The sequence below is a fragment of the Colletotrichum navitas genome (assembly GCF_030913465.1).
Source record: "Colletotrichum navitas strain CBS 125086 chromosome Unknown LY79scaffold_19, whole genome shotgun sequence".
In the NCBI taxonomy this organism is placed as follows: domain Eukaryota; kingdom Fungi; phylum Ascomycota; class Sordariomycetes; order Glomerellales; family Glomerellaceae; genus Colletotrichum; species Colletotrichum navitas.
The window spans coordinates 165,595-179,757 of record NW_026850565.1 but is presented as its reverse complement, the minus strand read 5'-3'; the positions used below and the strand labels follow the sequence as shown (position 1 = coordinate 179,757).

Sequence of the window (14,163 nt, the reverse complement as noted above, 5' to 3'; positions counted from 1 at the left end):
GTCCCTGTCCAAACCGCAATTGCGTGCAGGTGGATCCGGGAAAGGTACATCGGCGCCGTGGGGGCCCTCTCGCTCGACGTCACGCCTTGAGCTTCACTTACTCACCTACCTGGGGTAGGCCCAGGTAACCACAACTTCTCTTCTTCACAGATACCACCACACGACCTTGCATGCTCACAGTCGATCTCGCTGAACCATACACATCGGCACGCAACATCTACAGCCACCTTTTTTCCCTCTCAGTCATCGCCTTGGTCTTGGCCTCGTTACGTTACCCCTACCACACCTTGACAGAAACCTCCCTGCTCATGGTGCAAAAGACACCCCAGCAAACACGTCTGATCTCATACCTGTACTTCATACGCCCCACACCCGATATTGTAACCCAGTTCCTTTGGAACATCAATGGCGCCACTCCGTCGGTATCTGAGGATCACCAAGTATTCCGTCCTCGAATGTCGCATATATCTCGATAATCCGGCCTTGGCACAGAGCTGGCTCCTGAACCCTCGGAATCCCATATTGCCCAAGGTCATCGAAAGCGTTCGTCATTTGGTGCTGCCGAAACTACGCGAAGAAAAGGAGAGGGAGCGCACCAAGAAGAAAAGCTCCAAGAAGAAGAGCATCAAAGATGTCGTCGTTCAAGGTTCGTCACGCCGTTTCGCGGCCTTGCTTGCTGTCACTGCTGCCGGCTCGGCCACTTTTTCTTCCATTGCTACAACAAGCCAGACCTAGGCTTTCCCCCCTCGAACTGAATAGAGTTGGCTGATCGTCTTATTGAACAGATGAGTTCGAGGTGTCAATGTTCCTTACTGAGACCAACACTCGCCACTCACTGCTCACTAAGCACAAGCATTTCCGGGACAAGGCGACCGGCAGGCTGCAGTCCAACTCCAATAAGCTGATTGGCGAAACAAACGATGCGCCCATCGATCTGGACATGGAGGCCGAAGGCTCCGGTGCCGCGGTGCCCGTTCGAGAGGAGAGCGAATCCGAGGGCGATGCCGGTGGGCTTTCCCGGATCCCCGTCGTCGATGAAACAAGCCGGCCTCGGCGGTCAAAGAGACAACGCGGGGAACCTCGCGGCCCTGACGCCGATGACGAGATGCCTTCGGGCGATGATGCTGGGCATGTAACCTCGGCGATCGAAATAGATTCCGAGGACGATGTTTCCCCGCCTTCTAAGCGCATCAAGAAGAGGGGCGGTGGGTTTGACGGCGATCATGACGACGATGACAAGAAGAAGATGGCCATGGATGTTTCATACGAAGGTTTTGCCATCTATGGACGCGTGCTCTGCCTCGTCGTCAAGAAGCGGCATGGTCTAAGACTAGCGTCTTCGAGCGGACCGGGGAACGCCAAGCAGCCCGCTGGTCAAGCCAGCATGGAGAACTGGATCAGTTCTACCCAGATGCCGAATCCTGGTGCCGAGGAGGACGCATCTTGAGGCGCAAGCAAGTGACCGTCTGAGCAGGGGAGTTCAAACCGCCCCCCATCGGGCAACAAATAGAGGGCCCCCTGCTACAGGGAGAGCTCGTGTTCCTTGCCCCGGGAACGTCGCTCGATGGCACAATGATGGGCCACTTCAGATCGGCAGTTGACACCTCTTGTCATATGCTGGGATGCATCGCATATACCGGAATACCGAGGACCGGGCATGGGGGGCTGCTCCCCACCTATTGTTTCGTGTGCCCCCCCAAAAAGAACTAGCCAAGTTGTTTCTAATAGACACACAACAATCGTGAGACGTCTTCCTTGAACAGATCGAGATGCAGCGAGAATAGGCGATCTGTTTCGTTGCGGCTCTGTCGTGTGCTTACAATTACAAGCATGATCAGAGCATTCAAACATCAATGTCACGAAAGGTGATTCCAGAGTCGAAACAAGGCCGCAAGCCTGGCCTTGCGTTGTGCCGGGGTGGAGGGAGGCATGACCAATCCGAACTCTATCACCGGGCTACCTCAGAGACACCCGGCGTCGTCTTATGGGTGCCGGCACAGTATTCTGAGCGAGGCATGACACGCGCTTGTAATCGCCGTTCAGTCCGCCGGGAGTTCCGGGCTCTTAGCGCTTTACCACGCGGCATGATGCCGGAGTGTCTATCTGGAGAGGCATGTGTAACATGTGTTGACAACAACGCTCGGGCAAGTATACTCGACTAGATCGGCGACGACTGAAACTGGCCCCAAGGGACCCCAAGGTGATTGTAAATAGGTACTGGACGCTGGCTTGGCCTTAAAGTTTATTAGCTGATGCCCGGGTGCTTTACGACGGTACGACTCAGGTTAGGCCTCACCTCCCAGTCCAAGTTAGCATTGCAAATTTCCCAAGCCATTGGAATCGTGAACATCATCAGTTGAGGTCTACGCCGCCCCTCCTCTTGGCTGCTGTCGCACAAGTTCCTTGGCGTTGCACGCCGCCGTTCCTATCTGCCTCAACGTTACGACACCCACGATGGGGTTGGCTCCGGTGATCGCGAGATCGCGGTCGCAACTTCGGGGCTCAGCGCATTGTGTCGCAGTCGCCACTACTCTCGAGCTTTCGAACGGTAGTTGTCTAGCATTGGCCGAGCTCCCGTATGGGGGGGGGGGTTGACAACCAAGGATGGACGAACTCCCAGCGGGCATGACACATGCCATTAAACGTAGCTCAGCTGTCTCGAAAGCAAACCTTTGTCAAGCTTCCGTGACAGATTGAATCACTTCAAGAGGTCTGCTATAGCACTGGTGATGATAATTGTTTCCAAATCATGCCAGGGTAAGGATGTTATTTGCCTTGGTTTCCGTGGCTGGAAACATGGATGCCAACCCTGTCACCACGCGATCGATGGATGGCTGATCCCACGACCTACACCGACACCCAACTTGAGAAGATACATGTCGACCAAGTACCAAGATCCGCAACCACACCGAGCGCCGTCGGGAGGGAGCTGACTGGACCGCCGCATACCGTCAACTCTGCAGGCTAGGTGGAGGTGACCCTTGGAAACTATCGCGGCGACAGTCTCAGCGGAGTTGAAACGGCCGGCTATGACTCACGGACTGTGACCCTTCTTGACAGGCAGAGGTACGCTAGCGTCCGTATGAGCGGCCCAGCACAGACTCGTGGTCGGACGGTTCGAACGAGTGGTTTGACGACATGATTGGAGCAGCATCTGAAGTGCATTGTCGGACAGGACGATCAGCCATCCTCCGCAGGGACGGCAGTGCAGTCGTCATTACACAGCATCTCGGGCTGACTGACACTATACGTACGTCGTTTGATTACAGCGCAGGCTAGAGCTGCATCGAGCATGGTCCGGATATGACATGGGCTGTTTCGAGAGGCTGCTCGGCTAGGCTGACGGGTTGAGAATCGACTGAGCTTGCGGCGTCAGCACAGGCAGGGCAAATTCTCCGTCAAATCCAACCCCAGCACTCGAGTCCACATGACCGCTCACCACCATGGGTCGCGAAGCCCGGAGAGGGTGTGAACAATGGCGTGGATGGGTGCAGTGATAGATAGCACGGCGTGCGTTTCCGTCGAGCCAATGGCGCACCGGGAGCATACCAGCCGAGGAAACATGGGCGTGTTGTTATTTGGCCTCTTCTGAAAGCGTCGAGGTGCAGTGCCTTCTGGTCGATCAACCGGCTGAACCCCCCACTAAGCCGGCTGATGCTCGCTTTCCGTACAGACAGGGCTGGCTTATTAGCGGGATCCTGGACGGCCAGTGACCAGATGAAACCGTCAACAAATGTCCGTAAAGTGCCACCGTTTGCCATGGGACGCGCGGACGCTCTGATACAGACAGCTCCATTCGTGTTCTCTCGTCTCAGATGCGGCCTTGGGGCCAGGGTACCGCGCCCGGGGCTAAGAAAACAAACCAAAAAAAAAAAAAACCCCGACGGAGCAAACTGTTGTCCTTTTGCCTAGAACGGAAGATAAGCTGTCCCCGAGAGGATGGTCACTCTTCCTGGCATGCCCGGCCGGCGGGGCGGCGGGATCGATGGTCCACCATATGACGACGACGACTACGACGGCAACGTATGGGATAGAGGAAGTTACAATGCATTGATTACGGAGAAACAAGCCCATCGACTTCATCCGCCGAGGGCCGCATCTGGAAAGCCAAAGCAAGTTGAGCCCTCCCCAATACGTCCCGTCCGTCCGTCCGTCTGTCCGTCCGTTCTACTGGGACTCGTGTCCCCTTGCTGCGGCTCAGAGAGAAATTGGAATGGCTTCAAGGGGCCGAGTATACTGTCTCGGGAAGCGAAGGCGGACCGGACGCAAACTGGGACAGAGAGTCCCAAACGGGAATACCGGATACGTTGCCTCGTCGCCATAGTTGTAGTACCTGCAGTAGCGACTGCTGATCCCCGAAGCGGAAAGCCGATGGTTTGGTGACTAACGAAACCAGGCTCAGCTGATCAGGCGAGAAACAGCAGCAGCAACACCACCACCACCATGAGGCTTTGGCCTCGTCCCTCTTGTTCTGGTCTCGCCCGTGTCTGCGGTGAGCACCAGCCTACAGGGAGAGTGCGTAACGCGCTGAGCAACGTTACCAAGCGCCCCCATCAGGTTTGCGGAGGGACGGGTGTGGCAATCAGTCCATCAACCCCTGTTGAAAGTGCGTGTGGTGTGATCGTCGGGGGTGGAGGCGCATGTGGTCGTTGCTTCTGAGCCTCCCCGTCACCACGTGGGCATAGCTCGGACGCGCGGGGGGGGGGGGGGGGGGGGGGGGGGAGAGAACGCGCTGTGCTCTTACACACTCATACACACACACACACACACACACACAGCACTCTGCCATCCTTTTTTGGGAGGCTTGCGTCGGATTCGTATCATTGCGGAGAGCAGAGCATGTTTCAGATGCCTCTCCTTTCTGCCTGGCGCCTCTCCGCCGGCCCATTGGTTGCATAACGAGCCGTCACCTCGGGATTGTCTTTCGACATGCTGACGATGCCGAGCCTGCCAACAACAGTAAGCATCCCACTTGGGCGAAGGACTGAAGCGACGGCGGCGGCGGCAGCAGCGGCGATGCTGGGTGCGGAGAGATGGAGTTGGATAGAGAGAGAAACACGCTCACACACGCACACGTCACCGAGCGTCAAAGATACAACCCCCGGATGGACACCACACACGCACACACACACACACACACATATTGGTCGCAAGTCGCGGCTGTCCGGGGCCTCAATGGGACGACTGCCACGGCCACGCAGCCGATGAAGCAGCTCGCCGAGACCTCCCACGTCAGCATGCGGGGGAGGGGTTAGTAGGCAGTTCACCGTTGTGGGGGGAAAAGAAAAAAGAAAGAAAAAAGAAGAAGAAAAAAAGAAAAAAAAAAAGGCGCGAGAAGCGGGCTCGAACAACGCGCCAGCCGCAGCAATGAACGTCTTATAACGTACACCTGCATCATGCATTGTGTGCCCACGCCCTGCGCGATGCTCTCTTCGACGCAAACATTGATGCGAGATATCCTTTGCGGTAATTGTCCGACGATTATTTCTGTAGATTTGGGGGCCGGAGGGGGGGTTGGGGGGGGCGTAGGGTGGGTGACATGCAGGTGCAAATCGGCGCATCGAGACGTCTTCCCCCCCATTTTCACTCCCATCCTTTTTTTTTTTTTTTTTTTTTTGCCCCCCTCTTTCGGATCGTCCCGTTTCTGTCGGGGGCCGCCGCGGCTTCATCGAAATGTCACAAAACGCTGCCCGGGGGGGGGGGAAGGGCTGTATTCGCAAGGTCTGCCTTCGGCTTTGCTGACGCTTCCCGGACGAGAGAGAGAGAGACAGGGCACCGGCTGTATCAAGCGGTGCTTCAGCCACTCGAACGGGTTTGTGCCTTGTGTGTGTGTGTGTGTGTGTGTGTGTGTGTGTGTGTGCGCGCGCGCGCGTTTCTCTCTCCTTCTCGGCTCTCGCCGCCTGAGCAGCCCTGTCGCAGGTTCGTCCTTTATCTATTGCCTTTTCCTGCGGTACGAGGGACCTCTTTCTTTACCAGTCGAGGCAACCAACACGAGAGCAAGCGTCGGTTGGAAAGGAAGGGGGGGGGGGGGGGGTTGCTGTCTCGACCGCCGGAACGTCGTCTTTTGGACGAAGACGCCCTCGAACCGCCCAGGTGTTGCCAACAGACGAAGGGGAAACAGACGTTCAAAGCAAAGGCATATTTTGAGGCGTTGAGACATGCCAATGTTTTGTCTGCGCAACAGCCGATACTATCTCCCCATATCCGCTTTGCGCCCTCCCTCCCCCGGGGTTCGTTGACTAAAAGCCAATCACACGAACGATTGGCTCGACCGGGGGGAAAGCAGTATACTAGTAGTTCTCAAAATAAGCAACCAACCACTGCCGTTTCCCTCTTTAATGTTCTGGGCACCGTCTCGGGTGTCATTGATATTGTTTCCCTTTCGGCTTTCTGGGGAGGGGGGGGTAGCGTTTCTCCAGATTCGGGCACCGTCCGGGGAGGGGGAATCGAAATATACGGTCTTGGTGCCAAGAGAACCTGGGGAAAGCTCGATCTTTGAGACGCATGCCATGGCGTGCTGGCCATGAGGGGGATTTGCACCTGGATCGGCATCTCGAAACGGTCGCAAACCCCGTATTCCAGTTATGACGCCAGGGGGGGGGGTAGACGGCGACGGTGTGCACGCAAGGTGGGATGCGTGAAATGGCGATAGTGAGATCGTGATCGTGTATCATGTTCGACGCGTCATTTCGTCACGCCGTCGGGAAGACACGGCGCCCATTCTCTCTCTCTCTGTCTGCCACTACGGGCGGAAGGCTCTGGACGGCGTCGAACCAAGAAAAAGCCAGCCAAGAGCCGCCGAACACCACCCGAGCACAAAAATGGCCCGCGTGAAAACAGGGTTTTGGAACGGAATCACGCATCAGGTGATGGGGTTTCCCGTACACGTGCGACACGGTCCATCTCCCCTCCCCCTCCCCCTCCCCCCTCTCTGCCCTCTCCGGACCAACATGCATCGGTTTTGGAATATTGCTGTTGTGGTTTCCCCCTTCTTTTTTCCTTGGTTGGTCGCCAAGACGAGGGACGCGGCCAAGAACAGGATGGTTCTTCCAAGGCAACAGCTGTCCTAGGACTTCCAAAGTTGGCAGCCCGCCCCTCTGAGGGGGTCCCTTTTTGGGTGACGGAGACAGGGGATAGATATGACAGGACTCTCTTCCCCCTCTCTCTCTCTTCCTCTTGTCGTTGGAATGACAGGTTCGCGACGTCGACAGTTGTCACAGGTCGCCATCCGTAATGGTGGGAAGGGGTAAAACAGGACCCCCAAAAGGCCCCCAATGCTACGATGCGGAATCTTCGGCCGAACAGGAGGTGTTCTTTGGAGAAGTCAAACCCACCTGCCCAGGTGTGGTAGACCTGTAGACCCGAGTCATGGGGGGCCCGGCACGCGTTTTCCCATGCCACTTTACCCAGAGAAGACTACAGAATAAACTTTTTTATTTATTTTACTTCCCGTTTCGTTCCTCCTCGTTGGGCCGCTATGGACGCGGAAAGAAAAAAAAAAACCGATCAAAGTGAGGTCGTGTACATCGACGATGGACGTTTACCGCTGGGATCGATATGTTGGTCGTGAAAGAAGAGAAGGAAAAAAAAGAAAAGAAAAAAAAAAAACCACCCGCCTCTTCCCTCCCTCGGGACGTCTCTGGTTCCAGAAAGGTCGGACCGGGCTGACCAGATACAACATATATTTGCCCGACTAGCAAAGCGAATGCATGCGCTCTAGCCTCGTCCCGCCCCTTGCGCCCCTGTCTCTCCCTCTCTGTTGCGTGTAAGTGCACGTGAACCCGGGGGGGGGGGGGGGGGGGGGGTTGCAAGAAGAGAAGAGAAGAGAAGACGAAGGAGAAGAAAGAAGGAGAAACAGGTGGATGGATGCTGAATGGGTCAAGGAGATGATGGACTGCTGTTTGCAGCCACGCCCTCCGTCTTGCGCACACCGCAGACGGACGAATGACGACGTGTCGTGGGGCTTCACCGAGAGTGACGGAGAGAGAGAGAGAGACAGGGCGCTGTAAACCTTTTTTCTTATCAAACTTTCCCCCTACTTTTAGTACCGGCCCATTGGAACTGTGACGGCACGCGTTGGATGCGACGTGGCACGCACATCATCGCCGCCGAGTAGCCGCCGAGGTGTGCCGACTCTCTCCCACATGCGCCCTGGGTCCCGAGCGCCGTGCCTTGCGTCCCAATTCGCTTTTTTTGAATTTTTTCTTTCTTTCATTACTCAGCAACGAAACCCTGATCGGACTCCGGGGGCTCGGTGTGCGGCAGCGGTAGTCATCCTTCTTTCTCACTCTCCAACCCCCCCCCCCCCGGCCAAGTTTGAACCAACACATGCACACGTGAGGGTCTGTTGACAAGGGGGAAGAAACGGGATCGGCGGGTTTTGCGTCGTTGGGCCCGAGTGACGATGCCATCATTCCCACGCCCACACCGGGGGACCGACCGAGTGGTGGTTCAAAGTACGGAGTACGTAGTAAGAAACCCCACGGAAATGCCCCGTTTTGCTCCGTGGCCCCAAAAAGGGCCCCCCCCCCCCCCCCAACGACGTAACCCGGACCCGGCCTTCTGGTACGAGACAGACCCGCGGGACGCGGAGGTGGGTCTAAATTGCGATTGCTAGTTTTTTTCTAGTTTTTTCTTTCCTGTTTCTGTTTGCCTTGCAACGTCGAGTCATCGCGCAATTTCCACAACCTTTTGTCGACCGACTTTGGTCTACGGGTCGATGTGGCAGCAGGGACAAGGGGACGAGAGAGGCACTCGGAAACATGCCGAAATCTCACACCAAGATACATCTGGAAAAAAAGAAAATGAGGGGGAAAAAATTGACGAGAGCGTTTAAGGTGTAAGTGTACGGAGTACACGCTACACCACGGGCTCAGTGACCGTACATTGTAGCCCGAAGGAGGGGGGGGGGGGGGGGGGGGGCGTACGGTATTGATCTTGGGTCAAGACATAGTCTCTTACACACGTCCTCGTGAAACGAAAAAAAAAAAAAACCTGCCGTTGTGACAAAGATATCTCGCATGTCCTTTGCTCGAGCCACGCATGCGCCGCTCTCCTCCTCGACCTCCGGGATGCTATTCTTGCGTACTTGCATGTCGCCAAGGCCTAGTTGTAACCAGAAAGCCTCCCCCTCCCCGGATGGGACGCCGTCTGCATCTCGAAACGGGGGGGGGGGGGGGGGGGGCGGGGGGGTAGTTTCTCTTTTTGGGTATCGTCTTGGACCGTTTTAGAACATCCCAAGACATCAGACGCAAAGGGGGGGAACAGACGAAACGAAACGAAATGGCCGTAGCGTAAGGGGAAAAAAAAGAGGGAAAAAAAGACAGCCGAGAATAGCGACGTGCATTTTCTGTTCCACGCGAAACAACCAAAGGCCCAGACCAGATCCAAACGCCACGCGGGCAGAGGCAAGACGCCGGACAGTATGGTATGATATCCCGGGGTGACCGCGACCTCCTCAATCCGCTTGGCGATGCCCACTTGTTCCTCTTCTGGCTGCGAGCTGAATTATCGGGTTTTTTCTTTTTTTCATTCAAGAAAAGAAGAGGAAAAAGGGATTATAGACCATAAATCCTTTGGCGCTTGATTCTCCGCTCGGCCACGCGGCCTAATAAAAGGAGAAACAGGCTTTTAGAACCGCCGCCGAGAACGGTTCGCGGGCTCCCGGGTTCTGGCCCGAGGGCCGAGCAGGGGAAAAAAAAAAAAACAAAGAAAAAGAAAAGGGGGGGGGGGGGGGACCTTGTGTTCGCTGGACCCTTGATCGCCAACAAAAATCACCTAGGCTAAAACGTCTGGCATAACGGATATCAACCGTGATGCCCAAGACACGGCATGACGAAGATCATATCCCGTCTCCCCCCAACCGCGATCAAACGGTCAGAGGAGGGTATGTAGTTGTACTAAGTCGGTGCCCCCCCCCTCCTCGAGTTGTGGAGTCTTTTCTTCAACAAACGGAAGGGAGAGAGAGTCGGTGAATATCTGCACACGCGCCCTCAACAACCATCCTGACGTAGTTTACCCCCGCCGTACGCAGCCTTACTCCCCCCCCCCCCCCCCCCTTCTCTCACCGCTGACCGTCCATTCGGTATGCCTTAGGACGGTGAGTGCCAAGCTGGGGTAAGGGCGAAGATCTCTCTCTCGGTCCCTTGGAACGGTTCTGGCCGTTCATTGGTGATACCGTGTACCTGGGAGGGGAAAAAAAAGAAAAAGAAGAAGAAAAAAACGTAAAACCAGGACGGCGCCGCCGAAATGAGCAGAAGGCTTCTGGGCCGACCCGCATATCAGCCTCCCCTCCGCATGGGCGGGATTGCAGGGCAGAGCAGGGCCATCCAGATCCTGACATTACACGTCCCGGGCCTCCACGGGGGGGGGGGTGTTGGTTGAGACGCGACAGGATGAGGCTCCTCCGACGCCTCATTATATTGTAATCCGTAACGAATGGGCGAGTGAGCCACACACTCGCATACACACACACGCACAGACTCGGTGAGAAAATCGTCCCGAGAGGGACCGCACGGTTCATCGTGCGAACCAAAAGGCAAATTTCCCGACGTGGCGGCTCCGGTCTGATCTTCGTCTCATGGCCATCATCTCGCGCTGGCCGAGGCCAAGGGACCGCTCGGCTGAGCTGAAGTGAGCCTCCCCTTCCACGAGGGGTCCATGGGTCCCAAATTACTAAAAACCGTGCAAACCGGTACGGGGGCATGTAAGCCACGGGTTTTCCCATGCGGTTCGCTGGGCCGACAGCCATATCCCAGCCTCGCCGTGTCTCGCGTGGCGTGATCCATCCCACCCCTCGTTAGGAGCGAGTGTAGTGCGTAGTAAGCGAGAAAAGGGGGTGGCGAAAGAAGCCTTCGGGTTTACGCAGTAGCTTCCATTACCCACGGGCTCCGCTCCTTCTAGACGTTTTCCTCGTCGACGTGCGTGGGGATCCTTCTTTATGCTTCGTCTTCTTCATTTCCCTTTGCCGACACTCATCTCCACCCATGGCCCGAGGGGCGGGTTGGGATCCGGGGGGGCGGCATAGGGAGATTGAAAGTGGAAGTATGCGTCAAGTGTCGGATTTCCGCTTCTTTCTTACACCGGTACCGGACCCTCTCCGTCTCTTTCTTTCAGCTCGGGTCCCTCTCCTCCGCCCCGGCGCACACAGTCTCAAGTAAAAAAGTAAAAAAGTTAAAAAAAAAAAGAAAAAAAAAGAAAAAAAAAAGAGGGGGCTCTGAGCCCATCGACGCCGACGTGATGCAAACATTGCATCTTCATGCGCTACTGCTTGCTTACTGCTGCCCAGTTCCACGAAGCTAGAAATGTAGGCGTACCCAACCAAAACAAGAAACCCCAAGCCTGCGGACAAGGGAGGGGGGGGGAAGGGGGGGTGTGTAGGGCAAGCTGGACAAAAAGTTTGAACTTGCGATGCGGTGCGGGCGCGCGGCCTTGTAAGAGGATGCATGCATCCGCGCACCGTCTTGCAGAGTCTCAGCCTTGGGGGCCGTTTTGGGGCATTGCTTTACCCACATCGAAGAACTTTGTCACTTTCGATGAGTGGGGATGGTATATCCGTAGACGGTAAACCAACGTGTAGTAGACCGCCAACACATTGTGAGTCACACTTTACCGCCAAGCAAGGAGAAGGGTGGGAAGGATAGGAAGGGGGACACACAAAAAAAACCAACCACAAAAGGTTCCATCATCAAGCAAAAATACCGGGTTTGGCCTGACCGCCATCTGTGATCGTTTACCACCCCTGTTGCTAGTTTACTTGACGGGGTTGGACTGGAGGGGCTCGGTGTTCTCGGTACGGAGGGGGGACCAGGGACGAAACTTCTTCTTCTTCTTCTTCTCCTTCTTTTCCTTCTATGGGGCACTTCATTTCGACCTTCATTCCCACTTCTTCTTGAGTGGAGAAGACGTGATGAAGAGAGAGAGAGAGAGAGAGAGAGAGAGAGAGAGAGAGAGAGAGAGAGAGAGAGAGAGCGGGTCATGCGGTGTGTGCAGGCTTGCTTGTTTGTCTGTTTGTTTGCTTGTTAGTTTTGCATGTTGTGGATGCTCACTCGAAATCAAACAGATAGAACCGGACGGTGTGGTCCGTAGGCAACTTCCTTGCCGCCAGACGGGGATGTGGTGGTGAGTCGTCATCGCCGCCTTCGTCGGGGATCCTTTGGGCACACCGTAGCTCCATGTACACCCGACCGCCCATCTGGGTGATGTACAGAGAGTTACCGAATACATGATAGGCGTACTACTACTACTACTGCTAGGTGAAACCCGCAGGCGTAGCACCCGAGTTGGGGGATAAGGCTGCATGGGAAGGCGATCACCATGCAGCGCTACCATGTGTCGTCACAGAATCCATCCTCTCTCCTTGGAGCGAGGGAGACAGAGTGGTGACGGCGGCTCGTAGGACAAGGCCAGACCCAATCAGCGTGCCCGCCGTGCACTTTCCGTGAGCGGGGTCTCTCTTCCCCTCACTTTACCGTACTTCACTTGCACGTTCCGTCATGGAAAACGGTCATCGCGCCGTAGGGAAGGGGTACTTGCAGAACATGTAGCTTACATCGCGTAGCCGGCCGTATCTTCTCGGAGGGGGGGCGGACGGAGTAGTCTGATGTCCACAGCGGGAGTACCTGATGTGTGATGAGCCATTTCTTGTCTCGCCCGCACACCATAATGGCCGGACCGTCATTATCAGAGACAGCAGGGCATCTCCCGTTCCGCACCTCCATCTTGCCATCGTCGTCGGTCGCCGAGGTGTTTTTGGTGTCAGCAAACGCAACCTGCTGCGCTGTTGCTTACGGTGGTGGTGGTGGTGGTGGCGGTGGTGGTGACACGACATGGTACCGAAAGGCAGCGTCAGCAGCAGCAGCAGCAGCACTGAATAGGAACTTTTTTACACCATGGATATTGATGGTGGTGGTAACACAACGGCTGGGTGTGTCAGCCCGCAGGCGTCGACCAGACTGATACCCAAGGTTGGGGAAGTGATGGGCTGCACATAAGCTTCTGACTGTAACTCAAAAATACCCATCCCCTACCTACTCCACTGCCCGCCAAAGCCACCAAGGACGGAAGGGAGAGGCTGTCCCGGATGGATGGGACAGGCAGAAGCCTTGCCCCCTCCCATCCGTTCCCGGCTGTGTTGCCCTCCTTCGGGGACTGGCGGCTTGACTTATCAACGGGCGGGCGGGCGTGTGAAGAGAGGTCATCTTGTGTGGACGGTAAAGGGTTGCTCCAGAACCTGGGCGTGACGGGATGCGATTCGTCGGTCAAGACAGCATAGTACGACCGGCAGTGTGGTGTTGCGCCGGTCCGCCACTACGGAAAGTTCCCCGTTGTTTTGGTGGTGTTGGTAAAGCGGTGTTTTGTTCCGCAATGTTACGGACCGATAGGCGGAACGAAGGGCATAACTGCCGGCTCGTGTTTTTTTGTTGTTGGAGGCTTGCCGTAGCGCCCAAGAAGATCGACAAAACACAGAGATGTCAGTGGGCAGGCATATGCTGGTGAAACGAAGACAATGTGGAGAGGGATAGTGCCAGCCAATTTGCATGATAGCAGGGGCCGCTGGCTAGTTGACGGCCCAGTCAGCCACCGTCCCAACAGTCGGGGACGATTAGAGGGGGGGGGGGGGGGGGGGGGGCTTTGTCGTGACCGCTTGTATTAGGGTGTGGCTTTGCCCTGGGCTGGTCGGAGCGTGCACGCATCGAGAAAGTGTCGCGAGGGCGCTCGTCCTATCAAGCCAGCCGTGACCAACCATGCCACCGGCGCATTCTCACGCTCCCACCAACCGTACCGCGGGGAGGAGGCGGCGAGTGCCATTTCCACCTAGGGCGTTCCTTTCCTAATACCGTTGCGCGACTCCACTGGGTCCAGAGTGCGAGAGAGTGCGAGAGAGTGAGAGAGAAGGAGGCTTTCGGGAAGGTGAAGCGTGAAGCCCCAAGCTCGACGCCGTTCGAAAGCCTCTTATGACGATGGCAGCCGCGGATCCGTAGATCTGGTAGGGGCTTGCGTTAGAGGGAGGAGCAAGTAGTGTTGTTAGCCTATGACGAGATGATTCTTGGTGATGAGGCAGTACAGTATTCACGGGTACATGGGCGTGTCCTATCGTATCGTATGGCATCGTATCGCAAAGCAAAGCTTGGCCGGGCGTTATTCTCGGTAAGCTGGCCGCTG

General features: G+C 56.1%; 3 protein-coding genes across 3 annotated transcripts; 1 reads left to right on the top strand and 2 right to left on the bottom strand.

The window, feature by feature from the left end:
• Positions 1-405: 405 nt before the first annotated feature.
• LY79DRAFT_512209 (uncharacterized protein) lies at positions 406-1,447 on the top strand (the record flags this gene model as incomplete). Its single annotated transcript, XM_060554347.1, has 2 exons — positions 406-646; positions 786-1,447. The coding sequence occupies 2 exons, from the start codon at positions 406-408 to the stop codon at positions 1,445-1,447; spliced, it is 903 nt and encodes a 300-aa protein (XP_060415717.1).
• A 3,330-nt stretch (positions 1,448-4,777) lies between these two features.
• On the bottom strand, positions 4,778-5,479 carry LY79DRAFT_132242 (uncharacterized protein). The gene has a single exon (XM_060550874.1). The coding sequence runs from the start codon at positions 5,400-5,402 to the stop codon at positions 4,845-4,847; it is 558 nt and encodes a 185-aa protein (XP_060415716.1). The 5' UTR covers positions 5,403-5,479; the 3' UTR covers positions 4,778-4,844.
• A 6,241-nt stretch (positions 5,480-11,720) lies between these two features.
• On the bottom strand, positions 11,721-12,437 carry LY79DRAFT_132220 (uncharacterized protein). The gene has a single exon (XM_060550873.1). The coding sequence runs from the start codon at positions 12,328-12,330 to the stop codon at positions 11,875-11,877; it is 456 nt and encodes a 151-aa protein (XP_060415715.1). The 5' UTR covers positions 12,331-12,437; the 3' UTR covers positions 11,721-11,874.
• Positions 12,438-14,163: the final 1,726 nt, after the last annotated feature.

Excerpts from the sequence above, each read along its gene's own strand:
- LY79DRAFT_132242 (XM_060550874.1), bottom strand. The coding sequence starts at position 5,402 with ATGCATGATGCAGGTGTACGTTATAAGACGTTCATTGCTGCGGCTGGC.
- LY79DRAFT_132220 (XM_060550873.1), bottom strand. The coding sequence starts at position 12,330 with ATGGTAGCGCTGCATGGTGATCGCCTTCCCATGCAGCCTTATCCCCCA.